We start from the raw sequence: 22,845 nt of genomic DNA, 5'->3' as shown, positions 1-22,845 counted from the left end.
AAAGAATCCCAAGCAGGGAGCCTGATATGGGGCTCAATCCCACAAGCTGTGAGATCATGACCTGAACCGAGATCAAGAGTCAGATGCTTAACTGACTGAGCCACCCAGGTGTCCCTTAAATGAATAACTTTTAATTGACTAACTGTTCATTATTTGTTTCAGTGAAGAGGAAACTGTAATAGCAAATGGATTGGGGGAAAATGTGTAATCTCTTATAGTACTATTATAAAAATTATTGCTTTTTTTTATTTTTTGAGAAGGAATTTTACAAGCTAGTTATTGTTAAGAGCTTTAGTACATTATCTCATGAAATTGTCATGGCAAACATGCATGGTTGGTGCTATTTCCACCATCTGGAATTTCCAGTTGGAAATACCAGGAAACTTGAGGCTTAAAAATTTTATTTATTTTTTTTTTTTTTAATTTTTTTTTTCAACGTTTATTTATTTTTGGGACAGAGAGAGACACAGCATGAACGGGGGAGGGGCAGAGAGAGAGGGAGACACAGAATGGGAAACAGGCTCCAGGCTCCGAGCCATCAGCCCAGAGCCCGACGCGGGGCTCGAACTCACGGACCGCGAGATCGTGACCTGGCTGAAGTCGGACGCTTAACCGACTGCGCCACCCAGGCGCCCCAAGGCTTAAAAATTTTAAATAACATGTTTATGGTCCTACAGTTAACAAGGGATAGAACAGAATTGACTTCAAACCAGCTCTATCTACTGCTAAAATCCATCAACTCGGAGATAACTTTCCTGACTCTCATTCTTACGGTGACCATGCACTCTGGTTTACGAGCATGAGTTATGGTTCCCGCCCAATGTCATGGCATAATTATGTCCCTTTTCACAGTCACCTTACTCACTCCTCCCAACTGCAGTAATAGCCCCTTCTCTGTCCTCTCCCAGCACCCTGGCATCTGTTACCATTGGACTCTCCACAGATTTGAAATCATCTGTGCGTACGTCTGCCTCCCAAGAAGAGTGTGAGCTCCTGCAGGAAAGGAACCGGGCAACCTAACTCACCACACGCTTTCCAAGCATAGGGTTTTTCACATAGTATCCACTCCACAGATGGCACATATTGCTGAATGTAAAATGACTAGATGCCAGGCCCTTACTCTAACCAGACAAAGGAAAGAAGAGAAATCCCTGTGACAGACCACAAGTGAGCATTTGGGGGGTGGTAAGATAATAAATAGGAATAGAAATGTCTGCAGCTTTGGAGTAAACCAAGTCTGGGTAGAAAACCTTGCTTGTTTCACATGGAATCATGATCCTTCACTTTCACAGTGGATATTGTGGAAACAGTAAAATCAATCCTGATAAAATGAGTTCAATGCTAAGACCCTCAATAAACAGTTGCTTTTTGGATCCAAACATTCCCTTTTGTAAAATGAAATTCAAGACTGCAGAGGATCCTGCTAGTAGGAAGCTCTATGCAGCATTAACATAGTGGGCTTTTCAATAGGTACAACATCCTTCCTGTGTATTCTACCTCCACATGCTTTCTTGTGGGGGATAAGCTTAGGGATCCCCCGGGTTTACACCAATGGGTTGACAAGGCATAAAGAAATACAAAGTTATGAAATGCTCACACCCGAGTTTGGGTAAACCAGATTGGCACCCCAAGAATAGGGGGTGCAAAGGCACCCCAAAGTAGAGAGGGGGTGCAGAGCCCCCAAAATAGAGAGGGAGAGGCAAAAGCCTGAAATAGAGATGGCACAAAGGTGCCCAATACATAGGTGTATGAAACAAACAAGATTAGATATTCAGGGTCGAAGTACTATGCAGAAAAGCTGCTTTCACAGGAGGATAGGGCCAGGTTAGGTAAATTGGCGAACTGGACTTTGGACCCCTGTGCTGCAGGCAAAGCAGCCCAGAGCGGAGATGGTTAACAAAAGAAAAGATGCCTTATTAACCCTGAGGTTATTTCCCCTATCTGTCTCATCCCCTAGGCTGGCAAAGATAAACAGAGGTGCTGCCTCATGTCCCCTGTAACCAACCTTACTCCCGACTGCCCAGCGCCCAGATTTTGTTTTATATTGACCCAAACCCCCAAACACTGTATATCTTCAAAAATCCCCTTTTCCCGCACGTCCCCAAGTTAATGTTACCAGTTTCTTTGTCTCTTTGTACACATCCATCACTTTTGTAAGCCTTATGATCTGAATAAATACAGGGCAAGGACACTTATTCTGGGCTCTTGTCTTTTCCCGAACACTAGCCATCTCTCGCTTTCAATCCTGCATCCCGCTCTTTTACAAGACAAGAGAGAACTTTAGACCCAGAGTCTATGACACTTTCTCAAAAGTGGAGGTCCTCAGTGCTGTAGAATCATTCTACCATGTACAGGAGCATTATCAAGAATTAAGTCGATCTGTTGTTCATTTCAATTTTCTTTCCAAATTGAATTTTTCTTCCTAACTTTTCTTTCCATCTAACATGTAATAACTTGTTTTTCAATCAGGAGTTAACAGGTGAAACTTGTTAAAGTATTAGAACATTACTTAAGGTTATTCAAGACCCATAAGGACATTCTGTGCCTAATTCAACTTCAATACTAGAGAATCATTGAAACAAATTTGGTATCAAGAAGTTTCTGGGGTGCCTCAGTTGGTTAAGCGTCCAACTTTGGCTCAGGTCAAGATCTTGAGCTCAGGTCAGTTAGTGAGTTCGAGCCCCACGTCAGGCTCTGTGCTGACAGCTCAGAGTCTGGATCCTGCTTCGGATTCTGTGTCTCCCTCTCTCTCTGCCCCTCCCCTGCTCACACTCTGTCTGTCTGTCTCTCTCTCAAAAATAAATAAACATTTAAAAAAAAGAAGTTCCTGGTTTCACAAGACTTTAAATCTCTCCACCACCTTCTACATCCCTAATTCATAAAGCCTTCTCCAGCTATACCGGGCCACAATACTCTTCCCATTTTAACACTGTTGTTTTTAGCTCAGGAAACAACAGATGTTGGCAAGGATGCAGAGAAAGGGGGAACACTTTTGCATTGTTGGTGGGAATGCAAACTGGTGCAGCCACTCTGGGGAACAGTCTGGAGGTTCCTCAAAAAATTAAAAATAGAGCTACCCTTATGACCCCGCAATTGTACTACTAGGTATTTATCCAAAGGGTACAAAAATGCTGATTTGAAGGGGCACATGCACCCCAATGTTTACAGCAGCATTATCAACAATAGTCAAGTTATGGAAAGAGCCCAAATGTCTACTGACTAACAAATGGGTAAAGAAGATGTGGTATGTATACACGATGGAATACTACTCAGCAATCAAAAAGAATGAAATCTTGCTGTTTGCAACAACATGGAAAGAACTAGAGTGTATTATGCTAAGCAAAATAAGCCACTCAGAGAAAGACAAATATCATATGATTTCACTCATGTAGAATCTAAGAAACACAACAAATGAACATAGGGGAAGGGAAGGAAAAATAACATAAAAACAGAGAGGGAGGCAAACCATAAGAAACTATTAAATACAGAGAACAAACTGAGGATTGCTGGAGGGGTGTTGGGTGAGGGGATGGGCTAAGTGGGTGATGGGCATTAAGGAGGGCACTTGTTGGGATGAGCACTGGGTGTTGCATCTAACTGATGAATCACTATGTTCTACTCCTGAAACCAAGACTACACTGTATGCTAACCAACTTGGATTTGCATTTTTAATTTTTTTTAATGTTTGTTTATTTTTGAGAGAGAGAGACAGAGACAGAAACAGAGACAGACAGAGACACAGACAGACAGAGACAGAGTGTGAGCAGGGGAGGGGCAGAGAGAGGGAGAGACACAGAACTGGAAGTCGGCTCCAGGCTCCTTGCTGTCAGCACAGAGCCCCATGCGAGGCTCCAACTCACAAACTGTGAGATCATGACCTGAGCCAAAGTCAGAGGCTTAACGGACTGAGCCACTCAGGCGCCCCTAAATTTAAAAAAAAAAATGTAGATGTGAGAAAAAAATAAATACTTGTTGTTTTAATTCATTTTTTTAGAGAGAAAGCACACGTGCACAGGACTACTAGCATGCAAGTTGGGGAGGGGTGGAGGGCGAGGGATAGAGAGAATCTTAACCAGGCTCCACACCCAGCACAGATCCCAACACAAAGCCTGACCTCATGACCATGAGATCATGACCTGAGCTGAAGTCAAGAGTCAGATTCTCAACCGACTGAGCCACGCACCCCTAAACACTGTTTCAGCTACCAAAATTTTAAAGGTTTCTTAAAATAAAACTTGCTATACATTAAGTCATTACTTATTTGCCCTTTCAACATAGTTTCTGGGTAATGGCTTCATTTTCTTCAACCCCTAAGAATGCCTAGCACAACATCACACCCACCAGAAACTATTACAAGTAGACATTAAAAGGATAGCAGAGCAAGAGCAAGAGAGTATCGATGACTGAAAAATGTAGAAGTTAATAAGCTTGAAAAAGAGTGAGTGAACAAACTAAAGTAGCCTTTTGCTTTCAAATTATGTCACATTCACTCCAAACTAAAGTATATGACTAACAATAATAACAGCAATAAAGCCATAAAGCTTTCCAGGTTCTCCATCCATTTTGCCTCTTCTAAAGTTTTAAATGAGGCATGGTCTTAATCCTTCTATTTTCACTTTTCACTCTCTCCTTAGGACATCTTCACTTCCATGCACCATCTACATGCTGCCAAGCTGCCTGATTTCATCCCCTTGGAGCTTTCAATCCATATTCAATTGCCTTCTGGGCATCTTCATTTGGACACCACAAGCCCCTTAACCACGACAAGATCTTCTCCTTCAAAATTGACCCCCTTCAGTCGCCTCATTGATGTAAATGGAAACACCTGCCAGCTAATGATAGCAATCTGACAACTGTCCTTGATCCTCCACTCCACCACCCGAATCCTACCAAGCCGTGCCAGGTCTATCTCCCAAATGAATCTCAAATGCAACTCCCTCCTCCCATGATGGTTGCCACTACCCTAGTTCAAGGTGCAATTATCTCTTTTCAGGAATGTTGCAAAGCTATCCCATCTCTCCCCACCTTCCGCTGTTCCCTCTAACCCATTCCTCTTGCATAGTAAAACTGATCTTTAGATACAACCCGATCTGATCATGTTGCTTTCTTGATTAAAATGCCTCAGTGCTTCCCTTGCACATTACATGGCCAACAAGGATCTGCATGATTTGGTGCCTGCCTCCTTCTCCAGGCTTCTTTCTAGCCATTGCCCCTGGGTCACAGTGCTCCAGACATGGGAGGGAGATAATCCTCATAGTGTTCCAAACAATACTTGGCACAGAGGAGCACACAAGAAGAGCTAACCGCCATTACCATTCTTACCATTATCACCATGTCTGTTTGTCCCTTTGCCTGTCTGTCCCTTTATTCATTCTGTGCATTCCTCTACCATGCTCACCTCCTCCCTCAACCAGGCTGTTTGTGAACTCTTTTCCTTTTTCTTATTCAGAGAACTTTCTAACCAGTCACAGTCCCTGCCTCTCCTCAGACTAGTTAGGACCTCCTCAATCACCCCTCAGGGCACCTTGATCTTTTCCTTTGCGGCACTTTTCAACATTACACTTAAAATTTATTTGGGAGCTAAACTAGAGCATTGACTAGGAAAAAAGATATGGTGCCTAATATTAACTCAGCTGTATGGGTCAGACAAATACAGATTATAGTGTCCCCTCTCAAAACAATTAACCATATCAAGTGTGGATAAGAATTAAAACAGAAAAGAAGTGGTGAATGTACTTCAGATAGTTACTATGCCACTCACCCTTAAAATAGCCTGATTAAATGTTAAATTCTGGGATATCACCGAAGTGGTGCTGGAATATGGAGGACTAATGGGTTAAAAATGGTAGGACTTGAGCAAGGCCTTGTATCAGGAATCATTTTGGTTTAGTGGGAAAAAAGAAGGGCATTTCTGATAAACCACAAAGTCAGGGTACCAGAAGAAATATGCTTTGTTTTCCAATGGAGGATAACTGTTAAATAAGTTTCCATGAAGCAGGAAAATGCCTCCATACCTATGGAGGCCTTCATAGCTTTCCATTATGTCCAGGACAATACAGGCTTCAGTGTAACAATAATAACAGCAATAAAGGAGATGACTTTTTTTTTTAAAGTAATATTTAAGGTCTTTATTTCTGTAGTAAAAATGTAACATAACGGTTTAGATAATGGCAAACTAATATTTAAAAGTCTACTTCTGGGGCGCCTGGGTGGCTCAGTCGGTTAAGTGTCTGACTTCGGCTCAGGTCATGATCTCGCGGTCTGTGGGTTCGAGCCCCATGTCAGGCTCTGTGCTGACAGCTCAGAGCCTGGAGCCTGTTTCAGATTCTATGTCTCCCTCTTCCTCTGACCCTCCCCTGTTCATGCTCTCTCTCTCTCTCTCTGTCTCAAAAATAAATAAATGTTTAAAAAAAATTTTTTTAAATAAATAAATAAATAAATAAATAAATAAATAAATAAAAGTCTACTTCAATTTTAATGGAGGCCCAGGAGAGGAAGGACTCTGCTGGGGGCACCAGCATATAAAGTCCAATTATAAGGATCTTATGAATGGAACATAGTGTGTGAATAGACAGCTGGATAGTTCACAACAGACTTGCAGGTGACTTAATTTGGAATGAGCTACATTAACATGTTGATTTGGCATGCAGTATCTAGCCTTGATGGTTCCACTGTATGAAATAACAGTGCTACATCTAAGTTTCAATGAATGTTTATCAAATGAATCAAGATGTAGTCATAAACCAGGTATATCTTTTAGACTTTTAATTTTTTTGGTAATTTTTAAAATTTTTAATAAGGTAGAGATACTTTTAGACTGTTCGCTATTTTAATGTCTTCATGTTCATATCAGGTACATTTGTATTCAGTGAGAATTAAGGAATATTTTACTTTGTGGGTTAGGGCTAGATGACTTTATATTTGTTCAATAAAACCAACTTACTCCGGCACTGACTGGCCCATTTTTATGTCCTGCAGAATCAGGCTCTTCCACATAGATGGTATAAAAAGCAGGTCTAGGGGTAAAATTGAAGCAGAGAAAGACATTATCAACTTGGAATAAACCTACGGGTTGGATTTGACAAGTGCATAGGTTTAGAACTTGGTGGCAGTTTCCTTCCTTTTCTCTGGCCTCCTTGTCTTCATCCAGGCCCAGTCGTTCCACTTGGCCCAGAGAGGAGGTACTCCTAACAGGAAGTAAGACCTTCCTGGGCATGAGCGTTGGTCTGACTCACTTATGAAAATCTCCCTTATTCTTTCTGCTAAGACCTCTCTTGGTGTGCCTCAGCCTTCTATAGTTCCCAGTCTCTGACTTTCCACCCACTCTTTGTTCTGCCATTTGAATTCTTTCTTTAGATGGCTGGTTTCTGAGGCACTGTTGACATGTTGCTCTCTTTCAGGATGCTCTGACTCAGGACTGTTGACAGGGCCTTGCTCTGGCCCCTCTAGCTCCATGAATCAATCCTCATAATGAAGTTTCAGACCCTTTCGCCATTCTGCCTCCAGTCTACATCAGGTTCTGTGTTACTTGCCTCTACTCCTGATACTGGCTCTATCTCTATTGCCCCATAGTGCCAGTCACATTCTCAAGAGCAAAAACTCAACTCAACTGCTCTCAGGAATAATTCTTGAAAATTTCTTAAAAAAGAAAATGCCAAGTTTCTTTCAGAAGTGGTCATTTAAAGTAAAGAAATAATTGCATTTTATACTCGCAGATATCCCAGCGTGCCAGCACTTCTCTGATTCTAAATAATACCTTTCAGCTTTGGGCAGGTCCAGCCATTTCAACAATGTAAAGATCCTCTCTTCATATGGGATACTTCTGAAAAGGAGAGAAAAAAAATTTTTCAAAACTTACTCAAATAAAAAAAATAACTCCGCTATATTCCTACTCAGAAAGACAGTTAATATTTTCAGATGTCCATTTTATGTTCATACATGATCAGAATACTGAAGGGGATTCAATATTACTCAATGGGATTCCTGTTTTCAATACTTATGTAGAGATACGTTTGTCTCAGTGTAAATTAAATATATATTGTTTTCTTTCTTTCTCATCCTTCCATCTTCCGATTTTCCCCCAACTGAAATAAAGACCATTAATTACTATCCATTTGGTTTATTTTTATTTCATTTATTTATACATTTGTGTATATTGGGCACCTATTTGTTCATTTTAAACAAAATTTATCAGTGGGAAAACCAAAGATGCTTTCCTTCCTAGAGATGACATTCTAGTGAAGACAAACCATAAACAATAGATCTGATACATAAATAAATTCTATTGTGTATCACAAGGTGACAAATGCTAGGGATAAAAGAAACACCAGAGCACAGTAAGGTGAGAATTCAGGGTGGGGGATGGTTTGGAATTTGAAATCTTAGTTTAATCAGGCTAAGACAATATTGAGAAAGTAATTTTCGAGCAACAGCCTGAAGAGGGTGACGGAGCAGGCTATGCAGATACATGGAGTGAGTTATCTCAGGCAGAGGGAACAGCCCACACAAAGGCCCTAAGCAGACAATTCTGGTGTGTTAAGGCCTACTCAGGAGGTCAGCACCAGGTGGAATAATGGGAGACAAGGTCTGAGACACAGTGGGGTGGTTGGGGTCATACCAATAGGACCCTGAAGGCTTTTACTGTGAGTGAAACAGGGAGCCATTAAAGTTTTTAGTGCAAAAGAACGTCGTAATTGGACTTGTTTTTTAAAGTTAACATTCTGGTTGGTAGATAGAGAATAGATGGTAGGAGACAAGAATAGAAGCAGGGAGATGGGGAAAGTGCAATAAGATAGGGAAAATAATACAGGCAAAAGATGATGGTTGCTCCAACCACAGCAGTAATGCTGGAAATAACAAAAGTTCATAGATGGCATACATTTTGAATTAGAGTCACAAGCATTTACTGACAGACCAGGTGAGGGATGTAAGAGAGAGGAATCAATGATAACTTCAAGATTTTTGACCCAGGGGTGCCCGGGTGTCTCAGTCGGTTGGGCCACTGACTACCGCTCAGGTCATGATCTCGCGGTCTGTGAGTTTAAGCCCCCCGTCAGGCTTTGTTCTGAATGCTCAGAGCCTGGAGCCTGCTTCAGATTCTGTGTCTCGCTCTCTCTCTCTGCCCCTTCCCTGCTTGCTCTCTGTCTCTCTGTCTCTGTCTCTCTCGCTCAAAAATAATAAACAATAAAAAAAATTAAAAAAAAAGATTTTTGACCCAAACAACTAGAAAAATAGAATTACTACCAAGGTTAGTAATCATGCCTGCCTAGGAGCAATCATATCTTCACGACTACCTGTTATAACTCATATATATAGAAGGAAAGGAGCCATTGATAGCGACGTCTGATCCAGGCCAAAAGAAGCTACCAGTTTTTAAACCTTGATACGTTGCTGTCAGCCAGATCTATAAGAAGAGAAAACTTAAGGTAAGTGGGAGTCAAAAGAATAATCTGTTTGGGTAGAACTTGTAGAAATGGTGCCATTTTTTAGCAACTAAACAATATTAATTAACATTCACAAAATTTAATTACGTAGGGATCCACCCCAAAAGTCAAGAACATAGTAAGGTAGTAAGAAAGATCACTCTTTTTCAAATTGGTAAAACTGTATAGTTCCTCTTTTGCTTTTAAAGAAGTATAAAACAGAAAGGGGCAGGGAGGAAATTAACAGAAAACCCTTCTGAGAAACCTCTAGATTGTTATGTTTAGAATACTACATCCAAGTTTCAACAGAAGGCAAGTTAAGTGAACAATCATGAATATTTACATGATTTAAATTATAAATGGTGAAACACCTTCCCATTACACCCCACACTTAGAAATTAGAAAGATAATGTAAAAGTGCAGAAAGGAAAGTGATCCACTATCACACTGAAAAATGGAGATTATTTCGATGCCACATGTAGATGCTACATACTGGTTGCCCTTGCCACCAAGCTGGATTGTTTTTCTCCTTTGATGAAAGTGAAAAATTCTTGTTGAGGTTTACATCATACATATTATTATCAATGATGCCATGGGATTCTGGATATAATCCCTAAAATGATAATTTCAAAAAAGATTTAAAATAATATATCAATCACTTTTAAATTAAAATATCATAAGATCTATAACTCATATCTTAGAAAGACGTCATATACTTTTCAATACAAAACCCCTGGGTCCGAACCTAAATACCAAATATATATACATGAATATGTATATATGCAGGTATAGGTGCAAGTGTAGGTATTGGTATGTATAAGTGCAGATATAGGTACAGGTATGTATGTAGATAGGTATAGGCATAGGTAGGTGTAAGTGTAGATATAGGTACAGATATGTATGTAGATAGGTATAGGTATAGGTATAGGTATAGGTATAGGTATAGGTATAGGTATAGGTAGGTGTAAGTGTAGATATAGGTGTAAGTGTAAGTATAGGCATGGTTCCACCATGGTCTAGAGCAGTAAATGAATGATATTAGGCAGATGGCTTGTGCTAATGACATTAATATAACTCTTATGTGATTAATAACTGTTAATTAAAGTTTCTTATATTATAATAACGATCAGCCACTGGTTATACTGGCAATAATAGCAAGAAATGCACTACTTAGAAGCTTTTAAATATGAAATATCTTGGCTAAAGGGGTTAAAGTGTGTTGCCAGCACTTTAGAAGGGAGCCTGCCAAATTTCTCTCCATCTTCCCTTCCACTTATCCATCAATCCCATCATTTTTTTCAATCCAATAACACATATTTATTCAATTATGCCACACATTTTATTGAATGCCTATGATATCCCATGCATTTGTAACTATTTCTAGATAGATTTTAGGGTCCTTATTTCAGAACATCACTTTATGGATACATATACACATACACAGTAAATTAATAGCACTTATGTATAACACCTTATTTATATATACATACATACGTGTTATATATAATGTGTGTATATTTATGTATATATGCACACATATAGTCAATTTTTTTTATTGAAGTATAGTTGACATACAGTGTTTCAGCAGTTCCAGGTGTACAACACAGTGATTTGACACTTCTACACATTACACTATGCTCACCATGGTAAGTGTAGTTACCATCTGTCACCTTACAACATTATGACATAATTATTGACTATATTCCTTATGCTGTACTCTTCATCTCTGGGACTTATTTATTTTATAACTGGAAGTTTATACCTCTTAATACCTTTCATATATTTTGTGGATTCTCCCCAACTCCCTACCCTCTGGCAACTACCAGTTTGTTCTCTGTACTTATGATTTGTTTCTGTTATTTTGTTTTGTGCTTGTTTGTTCATTCGTTTTGGCTTTCAGATTCCACATATAAGTGAAATCATAGGGCATTTGTCTTTCTCCGTCTGACTTATTTCACTTAGCATAATACCCTCTCGGTCCCTCCATGTTGTCACATTGCAAGATATCATTCATTTTTACAGATGGTAATATGCCATATATAACTCATCTTCTTTATACATTCATCTATCAATGGACACTTAGCTTGCTTCTATATCTTGGCTATTGCAAATAATGCTCGTTTTTATATGTCTTTTCATTTTCTTTGGGTAAATACCCAATAGTGGAATTACTGTATCTTATAGAATTTTATTTTTAATTGTTTGAGGAACCTCCACATTGCTTTCCACAGTGGTTGTACCAATTCACATTCCTGCCAACAGTGCGTGAAGGTTCCAATTCACATTCCCACCAATAGTGCGTGAAGGTTCCTTTTTCTCCACATCCTTGCCCATACTTGTTATTTGTTGTCTTTTTCATACTATCCATCCTTATAGGTGTAAGGTGATATCTTATTGTGGTTTTATTTGCATTTCCCTAATGATTAGTAGTCAATTCTTGTTATCTGTGGTAATTATGTTCTATAAAGTTGCTACAAACACTGAATTAGTGAATACTGAACCATTGCTCCTAGGGAAAATAAGGTGCAAACCTCTAGTCACAACACTTTTATCTGCTGATCAATACATAATCTTGTTTTTGTCTATTTCTGTTTAAAAGTTATCATTTAATATATATTGTTGGTTCACTATAACTCATGCCTGAGTAAAGCTTATCTAACACACATATAATCAGTACACCGTGAAAACGTTTGTTTACTGTATGAGAGTTAAAACAAGAAAGGCAGAGTGTCACCTTTTAGACCTCAACTGGGAATATGTGAGCTGGGCAACTCAAATATTTAGGTAAAATCTGCAAATATATGTGTGTGTATATATATATATATATATATATATATATATGTATGTGTATATATATAATACATATGTTATATATATTATATATATATTACACACATAATATATATATACATTACATACGTTAGACATTGTTACTTAAGAGTTAAAATTTAAATAAATTATAGTTATTGTCCTATAGTAATAAAAGAGTAAATGCAAAGTGGTAAAGACATAATATCCTTTGGTAATAAAGTCTGAGGTAGAGGACTCCTTAAGATGTGTTGTAAATCTATAAATGTTAAAAAATTTAATTTGCCCTTGAGTTCATTTTGATCATTTCACTTATGTCTTATTACACATTGAGGAGAATTCACTTGGTTTATTTCCTTTATCTAAAGACTTATAGCCAGCATGCATTTATTTATGAAACAGAAGTCTTTGTCAAATTAAATACAATGAAAAGATTAGGGAAAAAAGACATTTCCTACATCAAAGTGGCTGTCTTCACACATAACCTAGCAGACTCAGAAAAGTGGAGGCAAATCAAAAGATCAGAGGAGAATGGTGTTTCTCACATCCAAGAAGCTATCCTGGCCTGTCACACAGGTGAATTAGCCTATTGCTGGGACATTCATTCATACGTAAGACCTCAGAGCACTGGATGGCCTCACAATGAGATGCTACCTCCTAGCCTGAATGAAGCCACATGTGCTTCTGAAATGTGTGTGTGACATGGGACTCAGCCACTTCCTGTGTAAGCATGTCTGTCGTGGTCAGTTGCCTGTCTATGGCCTGTCAGTCTTGCCACTGGGCCAAACACTTACCGTGACAATAGTGTAATGATTTGGGAAGGTTTTGGTTGGATAGACAGCTCTCATGTATTTTGAATGAATTCCACATGTTTCTGCAACAAAACATAGTGAGAAATTAAGAAGTTGTTTTTTCCTGGTAAGTTTTTTTAAGTAAAAATCTAAACATAAAGTTTTTACAGAGAAATAAAAAGCTAACTAAAGAGTGGATTGAAGATGGAAAGAGGTTGAAATTCTTTTCTTTTTTATTAAATTTTTTATTTTTAAAAATTTACATACAAATTAGTTAGCATATAGTGCAACAATGATTTCAGGAGTAGATTCCTTAGTGCCCCTTACCCATTTAGCCCGTCTCCCCTCCCACAACCCCTCCAGCAACCCTCAGTTTGTTCTCCATATTTATGAGTCTCTTATGTTTTGTCCCCCTCCCTGGTTTTATATTATTTTTGTTTCCCTTCCCTTATGTTCATCTGTTTTGTCTCTTAAAGTCCTCATATGAGTGAAGTCATATGATTTTTGTCTTTCTCTGACTAATTTCACTTAGCATAATACCCTCCAGTTCCATCCACGTAATTGCAAATGGCAAGATTTCATTCTTTTTGATTGCTGAGTAATATTCCATTGTGTGTGTGTGTGTGTGTGTGTGTGTGTGTGTTTGTGTGTGTGTGTGCGCGTGTGTATATATATACCACATCTTCTTTATCCATTCATCCATTGATGGACATTTGGGCTCTTTCCATACTTCGGCTATTGTTGATAGTGCTGCTATAAACATGGGGGTGCATGTGTCCCCTCGAAACAGCACACCTGTATCACTTGGATAAATGCCTAGTAGTGCAATTGCTGGGTCGTAGGGTAGTTCTATTTTTAGTTGCTTGAGGAACCTCCATACTGTTTTCCAGAGTGGCTGCACCAGCTTGCATTCCCACCAACAATGCAAAAGAGATCCTCTTTCTCTGCATCCTCGCCAACATCCGTTGTTGCCTGAGTTGTTAATGTTAGCCATTCTGACAGGTGTAAGGTGGTATCTCATTGTACTTTGATTTGTATTTCCCTGATGATGAGTGATGTGGGGCATTTTTTCATGTGTCAGTTGGCCATCTGGATGTCTTCTTTGGATAAGTGTCTATTCATGTTTTTTGCCCACTTCTTCACTGGATTATTTGGTTTTTTGGGGGTGTTTTTTGGTGTTTGATAAGTTCTTTATAGATTTTGGATACTAACCATTTATCTGATATGTCATTTGCAAATATCTTCTCCCATTCTGTTGGTTGCCTTTTAGTTTTGCTGATTGTTTCCTTCACTGCGCAGAAGCTTTTAATTTTGATGAGGTCCCAGTAGTTCATTTTTGCTTTTGTTTCCCTTGCCTCCAGAGACGTGTTGAGTAAGAAGTTGCTGAGGCCAAGATCAAAGAGGTTTTTGCCTGCTTTCTCCTTAAGTATTTTGATGACTCCTGGTCATACATTTAGGTCTTTCATCTGTTTTGAGTTTATTTTTGTGTATGGTGTAAGAAAGTGGTCCAGGTACATTCTTCTGCATGTCGCTGTCCAGTTTTCCCAGCACCACTTGCTGAAGAGACTGTCTTTATTCCATTGGATATTCTTTCCTGCTTTGTCAAAGAATAGTTGGCCGTATATTTGTGGGTCCATTTCTGGGTTCTCTATTCTGTTCCATTGATTTGAGTGTCTGCTCTTGTGCCAGTACCATACTGTCTTGATGATTACAGCTTTGTAGTATAGCTTGAAGTCTGGGATTGTGATGCCTCCTGCTTTGGTTTTCTTTTTCAAGATTGCTTTGGCTATTTGGGGTCTTTTCAGGTTCCATACAAATTTTAGGATTATTTGTTCTAGCTCTGTGAAGAATGCTGTTGTTACTTTGATAGGGATTGCATTGAATATGTAGATTGCTTTGGGTAGTATCAATATTTTAACAATATTTGTTCTTCCTATCCAGGAGTATGGAATTTTTTCAAGTTTTTTTGTGTCTTCTTCAATTTCTTTTATAAGCTTTCTACAGTTTTCAGTGTATAGATTTTTCACCTCTTTGGTTAGATTTATTCCTAGGTATTTTATGGTTTTTTGTGCAACTGTAAATGGGATTGATTCCTTGATTTCAAAAAGGTTGAAATTCTGATGCCTACAATTCCTACATTCTAAGGAATGTCAGTTTTTAATAGAGAAGTGAAAGACTCTACAACATTTCTCTATAAAGGCCAGATCATAAATGTTAGGCTTTGTAAGTCCATATGTTCCTTGTTATAGCAGCTGAATTCAGCTATTGAGGCCAAAAGCATCCATAGATGCTACACCAACAAATAAGCATGGCTGTCCTCCAATAAATCTTTATTTATGGACATTGAAAGTTGAATTCCATGTAATTTGTACATATCACTAAATATTCTCTTCTTTATTTCTCAACCAGTTAATAATGTAAAACAATTCTTAGCATTTACTAGGCCACACAAAAATAGAGTGGGCCACATTTTGTCCATGAGCCACATCTTGGGGATCATTCAGCTAAGCATACCCCAAATTACACACTGCCACCAGCTTTGTATGTTTGTGTTGCTCCTCTCTTTCTGACTCAGGTCATTATGATGAGAATTTCTATATAACATTTTCCTCCCAACTAATAGTTCTTATGTGACAGCATCCAATGTAACAAAAGTCAACACAACTATCTAGGTAACTGAAAAGGAATTTGCCCTATATACGAGCATAAGCCTATGTCACGTAGTAACATTTATAAAATAAGTAGTAAATAACTTTACTACTTATTATTTTCAGTACAGTTTCCATTTGATCAGTGAAGTTTCCTGTGATCTGTTTTCCACAAAAGCATCAACTTTGCTTTCAAATGTTCTGCTGTTTTTGATCTGTGCAATAATGCCACTCAAGGTCAGAACCACTCCAGCATTGCTATTTCCTCTCCAACAGTGAAGGATAAGAAATTTTCCATTTCAAGATACTGTCAACTCAAATTCTAAAAAAAAGCTTCACCATTATTGATTTTATTTAGGTTAAAACAAAAAGCAAAAATGATTGCTGTCCAGAAAGTTACAAAGTTTATAGTTGGAAACAACGAAGGTTTTCTCAAATAGGCTTGGAGTTGGTCCAATATGCAGTGTTTCCAATATGACCTAGGGATTATCTCCTTCAGAACCTTCTTGGGCTCCATATCAAGTTTACTAAATAGGACTCTGGTAGGAATGGAGGGGTAAGTAGAAGATGAAGAAAAGAGATCTGGAAAAAAAAATCAACATTTGTGGCAAGCCACCCTAAGTGGTTCTGATGTACCTAAGTTTGAGGCCTGCCCTAGGATTTGATTTCTAAGTATAATTAAAGATTAAAATAACCTTTTTTTTTCAGTCAATACTACCATAAGTCTCATACTTAACCAGAGAAAGACAACATTTATTATTTTTAAGAAGTCATACAATAAGAAAGTAAAATGAGATCCAATTCGCTTATATAATTAAAAGAATTTAAGTAGGGGGGGAAAGCATACAATAAACAGAAATATTAAAGTCAGTTTTTCTTTTTATTTCCTTCAAACATGGGTGATGTAATCAAATTCTTAAATGCCTAAAGCCATGGAGTATAAAATAAAATACAAACTAAGCTACCAGTAATGTAAAAACATGACATTAGTTGGGGTGTCCCAAATAGGACACACCTGCGGACTGTCCATGACTCATGCAACAATTTTGGATCACCTGCCTTTGAACAAGAGCTGTTGTAGAACAGCTCACAGAAAGCAAAATATTCTATAATTGTTTCTTCTAGAACTTAATCTAAATCATAAAAGAAGGAAGGATACACAAGAAACCAACAAAAGTAGATGCTTCTGCAGAGATAAAGCTAGAAAGATCTGGAAAGAGTTTTTTTGTTTGTTAGTTGGTTGTTGTTATTCTACTATATACATTTTAATATCATTTTTAAAAGTTTATCATTTGTGTATTTTACTCTTTAAAGAACTTTTTCAAAAAGGAAGTACCAACCCCCCAAAAATCTGGAAACATAAATAGAATAAACACATATCCTTAGAAACTATAAACTTGGGGCACCTGGGTGGCTCAGTCGGTTGAGTGTCCGACTTTGGCTCAGGTCATGATCTCACAGCTCAGTGAGTTCCAGCCCCGCATCGGGCTCTGGTGCTGACAGCTCAGAGCCTGGAGCCTGCTTTGGATTCTATGTCTCCCTCTCTCTCTGCCCCTAACCCACTCTCATTCTGTCTCTGTCCCTCTCAAAAATAAATAAACATAAAAAAATAAAAAAAAAAAAAGAAACTATAAACTTTAGGAAAGAGCACAAAACTAAATGCGTAGTAGGTGAAACAGCTGACAGATACAGCAAAAACAGTACGAGGATGGAAGTGTATAGCAACAAACAGCTACATTAAAAAAGAAATTTTACATAAACAACCTAACTTTACAACTCAAAGAAGAAAAGGAACAAACTACATCCAAAGTTAGCTGAAGGAAGGAAACAATAAAGATTATAGCAGACGTAAAGGAAACAAAGAGAAGAAAAACACTTGTAAAAGTCAAGAAAATTAAAGTTGGTTTTTTGAAAAGATAAAATTAACAAACCTTTAGCTAGACTACACCTTCTCCAGAGAAGAGTCTAGGATTAGAAGGTTTTACTGATGAATTCTCTCAAGTATTTAAAGACAAATTAATGCACGGGGCACCTAGGTAACTGTCACTTAAGGGTCCAATTTCAGCTCAGGTCATGATCTCATGGTTCGTGAGTTTGAGTCCTTCATCAGGCTCTCTGCTATCAGCATAGAGCCCACTTCGGATCTTGTCTCCCTCTCTCTCTGCCTCTCCCCCACACGTGCTCTCTCTCTGTCTCTGTCTCTCTTAAAAATAAACATTCATATGAAATGAAGAAGAATCAATGGCAATCATTCTTAAACTCTTCCAAAAAACTGAAGAGAAGAAAACAGTCCCAAACTCATCTTATGAAGACAGCATTTACCCTGATACCAAAACCAGACAAAGACACCACAAGAAAAAGAAACTACAGGACAATATCCCTGATGAACATAGATGAAAAAATCTTCAACAAAATACCAGGAAACTGGATTCAACAGTACATTAAAGGAATCATACACCATGACCAAGTGGGATGTATCCCTGGGATAAAAGATGGCTCAACATATGAAAATCAATTAATGTGATATATCACATTAATAAAATACAGGATAAAAATCACATGATCATCTAAATAGATGCAGAAAAGGCATCTGATAAAGTTCAATACTCTTTCATGATAAAGACTCTCAACATACTAGAAATGGAGGGAAATTACCTCCACATAGTAAAAGTCATGTATGGAAAGCCCACAACTAAGATTATACTCAACAATGAAAAACTGAGAACTTTTCCAGTAAAATTAGAAACTAGGCAAGGACCCTTTCATACACCATAAACAATATCTAACTCAAAATGAACTAAAGACTCAAGAATCTTACAAGAAAAGAGGAGGAGAGATTTGTGATATTGGTTTTAGTAATGATCTCATGAATATGACACCAAAAACACAAGCAACAAAAGCAAAAATAAACTAATGGGACTGCATCAAACTAACAAGCTTCTGCATAGCAAAGGAAACCATCAACAGAAACAACATATGGAATGGAAGAAAATACTTACAAACCATATATGTGGTAAGGAGTTGATTTCTAAAATAGATAATAAATTCTTACAATTCAATAGAAAAAAAAAACCTAATAACCCAATTAAAAAATAAGCTAAGGATTTGAATAGATACTTCTCTGAAGAAGACCTACAAATGACCAATACATACAAGATGATCAATGTCATTAAACATCAGGAAAATGCAAGTCAAAACCACAATGAGATATCACTGCACACCTGTTAGGATGGCCATTATCAGAAACACAAAAGACATGTGTTAGTGAGGGTGTGGAGAAAGTGCAACCCTTGTGCACTGACAGTGAGAATAAAAAAGTTATACAACTATCATATGATCCAGCAATCCTACTTCTGGATATTTATCCAAAATAATTGAGATCAAGTTCTTGAAGAGATATTAACACTCCCATGTTCAATGCAATACTATTCACAATAACCAAGATGTGGAAACAACCTAAATGTCCATCAATAGATAAATGGATTTTTAAGTGGTGTATATATGCAATGGAACTTGATTTGGCCTTAAAAAAATGAAACCATATAAATGAATCTTGAGGACATTAAATGAAATAAGCCTGTTACAGAAAGACAAATACAAATAATTCCACTTATATGAGATCTAAAAGAGTCAAGGTCTTAAAGAATAGAATGGTGATTTCCAGAGTCTGTGGGGAGGAAAAAAAATGGAGAGTTGCTAATCAATGGGTATAAAATTTCATTTACGCAAGATGAATAAATTCTAGAGATCTGCTATACAACATTGGGCCTATAGATAACAATATTTCATTATACACTTAAAAGTCTGTTAAGTGGTTATATCTCCTAAGTATTTTTACCACAATAAAATTAAAAAGAAGAAAGAAAGAGGAAGAGGGGGAGGAGGAAGAGGCAGCAGACAGCAAATGGCATCTGCTGTGGAGAAGTTAAGAATTCTATTGTTTGTGAAAGTAAACTTTGCTAACTAACTCTGATCTTCAAAAATCTACAAATGTTGCCTGCCAGATACACCTGTTACTACTAGTCTTAATCTATCCCCAATTTCCTACCTAACTTTCCAGGAAGCCTGACTTGTGGTGCAAGTCGAATTACTTCCATCTCACCTGACAGTCTGCTGTTCTTGGGCCTGACCCTTTTTTTTCTGTCCCCACCCACACTAAGACAAGATAATGACCTTGTCCTCTCACTAGAGTTGAGTCTGAGTCCTTTTAAGTCACCAATATGACTCACTGTGCTGTGGTATTAGTTCATGCTCACCTTCCCAGACCGCTGTCACCCAACTCAGGTAGCTTCTTGGGATACTGGAGATGGGGTGATGTCTGTTGTCACACACCTCACCTCAAGCCTACTTTTCCCAGGAAGTCCTAATCCTAAGTCTCATTCACATCTATTCTTAATCAGGCCTCCTGGAAACTAACAGCCCATTTTGCCTTGGTAGACCTAGTTAGTGATGTCTACACATTAAATAATCAAATGTTGTCTGCATGACTTAAAAAATACATATTAAACTTTAAAAAGGGAACATTCTCAATGGCCCAATGTTTCATTGGTGTCATTTCCAACCCTGAGTGGGATGAGCAAATCAAATAATTCCCCTTCAGAAGGGGTTCGGTTCAGCCTGGCTAGCTAAATTCCCTTTTGGATACAGAATTGGATATCCCGATTGTCAAGGAAAATTCAAATGAGGAAATACAAACTGGGAAGTGTTAATCAACTTTCCAGGCCAAAGTAACTCAGCAGTTAAATGACAAATCCTGGATTTGAAGCTAATTCGGTCAGAGCCCCAAACTCTCAATGTCTTTGCTGTAGTTCTGCCTCAGGGAATAAGAAAAAAGCTGAAGAGACAAAGTATCTTGTGTTGTAGGGGGGAAGCAGTTCATCTCTCTAGAGTCATGGAATTTTAGAGCTGGAATTAACAGTAGAATTCCATAAAGTTAATCCTCTCATTTTACAAATGAAGAAACGAAGACCCAGATGAGGTAATTGACTTACTCAGGCTCAAACAGCTCTTTTTTAATAATTTGGAGAAAAATAAAAACAGGATTCCAGTAAAATTGTGATAAACTTTGAGAACCTTAGAGGCAAAAGAAGGCCTAGTAGAAGGGGGTAGAAAGAAATCGTTAGGCAGTGAAGAATACAGACTCTGGAACCAACCCTCTGGTTCCAACCATGCTCTGATATACTTCTTGGCTCTGTATCCATAGGTACTTAATTTCTCCTTATTAATAACTTTACAAAATTGTATGAAGGCCAAGTGTCCTAAAAAGAAGCGTCACATCCTGATAAAGATGGTAACAGAAACAATAATTATAATCATAGCTTAAAACCATTCAGTGTGTACCACATATACATTCTCACAGTATTTGCATCAGGTAGGAAGTGACCATTTTACAACTGGAGAGAAAGAGCGCCAATAGGTGAGATAAGTTTGCCCAAGGTCTCACAGCTAATAAGCGGTGAAGCCAGGTTCCAGGCAGTTTCATTCCAGAACCAGAGAGAGATACTAGACTTTTTGCCTTGGGGAGTGTATGATGTGCTGACTCTGCTCTACCATTCAGACTCCTTCAGGATCATGTCCTTGCTGGTCATATTCTTGTTGCTAAGACCCAGAACCCAAGTCTGACAAACACGACATTTGAGACATTATATGTGAACAGATTTCCATAGGATGAAGTTATATTCAAATACAAAATGAATCACAAACAAACAAACAAACAAAAAGATGAGCATGCTTCAAAAAAGACGAGGAGCCAAAAGTATGAAACTAGGTATCCTCAGTGGTGAAGTCCTCAGGATCTCCAGAGGTCCTGGGAGAAGACAAACTACTAATATGGAAGGTCAGGAAGAAAGGTGCACATCTACAGGATAACTAACTAGGTGTCCTCATCGTTTGTGTGCCTGTGGTTGTGGAGGACTTACTCAGTTTATGAATATTAGGTAGGAGAGTATCCCAGGTCTGCAAATATTCAGCTCTAAATCCATCCATGGAAAACAAAATAACTGGTGGCAATTCAAATCTGAAAGTGGAAAACAGAATTAGTACATGTTTTTATTGTAAAATAAAAACAAAAACAAAGACGTCTGTACTACTTACAATTCTCTAAATTAGAAAATCCTTAGAAAGCACATTAAGACAATTATCATGTTTTTTTTTCTTTCCCTTTTTAAAGATTTATTTTTTGATGTTATTTATTTTGAGAAAGAGAGAGAGCATGAGTGGGGGAGGGATGGAAAGAGAGGGAGAGAGAGAAAATCCTAAGTAGGATCCGCACTGATGATGATGTTGACTTAATTCTCACATGAAATCTTCTGAACTTGGCATTATTATTGTTATTATTATTATTACTACTACTACAACTTTAAATTTTTTAATGTTTATTTTTTGAAAGAGACAGAGAGAGAGAGAGAGAGAGAGACAGAGGCAGAGACAGAGACGGAACGTGAGTGAGGGAGGGAGACAGAGAATCCCAAGCAGGCTCCAGACTCTGAGCTGTCAGCACACAGCCTGATGCAGGGCTCAAACCCACAAACTGTGAGATCATGACCTGAGCCAAAGTTGGACGCTTAACTGACTGAGTCACTCAGGCGCCCCTCTACTATAATTTTATAGATGAAGTTCAGAGAAGTGACTAGTGCAGAGTCTCAGGGGCAAGACCAGGAGTCAAACTCAAGTATCCTTTTTATTCTAAATTCTTGGCTCTTCCTCCTGGATGCTGCTGAACTGGGCAACTGGATCTGAGGACTGGGGTAAACCAAAGTGGCATGGTACAAAAACAGACATTATCCACACACATTTTTTATATATAAAATAATACTATCTAAAAATGACTGCACTAACTCTTCCTATAGCCAGGCATTCCTTTTTTCTTCTACCTCATCATCTTCCTCCCACTGCTTGGGCCAGAATGAAGTAGGGGACGGGCATAAGGGGCCACTGGAGAAGAAATCCATCCTGACTGGGACATGATGTGGGCATGTTCCCAGGATTGGGAAAAGTCCAGTAGCAGCCACCACAAATGTGTGGAGGAGATGCATAGGAGGGGTCAGCGAGGGGTTCTACCTCACATGTTCATCACGCATGTACACATAATGAGTCCTCCTCATCCTTCAAGGCCTACCTTTCCTTGTGAGGCCTTCCATGGGCAAACTTCTTCCCCTTCCCTCAGTAAGTATAAAT

At 38.3% G+C, this 22,845-nt stretch overlaps 1 protein-coding gene across 3 annotated transcripts in view; it reads right to left on the bottom strand.

Annotated features, from left to right (window-relative positions):
- The window catches only part of ENPP3 (ectonucleotide pyrophosphatase/phosphodiesterase 3), a 79,145-nt gene that overhangs the window by 38,639 nt on the left and 17,661 nt on the right, over positions 1-22,845 (bottom strand). For all 3 annotated transcript variants that reach the window (XM_045499635.1, XM_045499633.1, XM_045499634.1), the window contains 6 exons: positions 21,588-21,685; positions 13,025-13,104; positions 9,916-10,035; positions 9,294-9,403; positions 7,757-7,822; positions 6,944-7,016 (listed from right to left, as the gene is read on the bottom strand). In XM_045499635.1, coding sequence (XP_045355591.1) covers positions 6,944-7,016; positions 7,757-7,822; positions 9,294-9,403; positions 9,916-10,035; positions 13,025-13,104; positions 21,588-21,685 — 547 coding nt within the window. The remainder of the gene's footprint in view (positions 1-6,943; positions 7,017-7,756; positions 7,823-9,293; positions 9,404-9,915; positions 10,036-13,024; positions 13,105-21,587; positions 21,686-22,845) is intronic.

Source organism: Leopardus geoffroyi, chromosome B2, assembly GCF_018350155.1.
Source record: "Leopardus geoffroyi isolate Oge1 chromosome B2, O.geoffroyi_Oge1_pat1.0, whole genome shotgun sequence".
NCBI lineage: Eukaryota > Metazoa > Chordata > Mammalia > Carnivora > Felidae > Leopardus > Leopardus geoffroyi.
The sequence above is the reverse complement of the archived record's forward strand: the minus strand, read 5'-3'. Positions and strand labels throughout refer to the sequence as shown.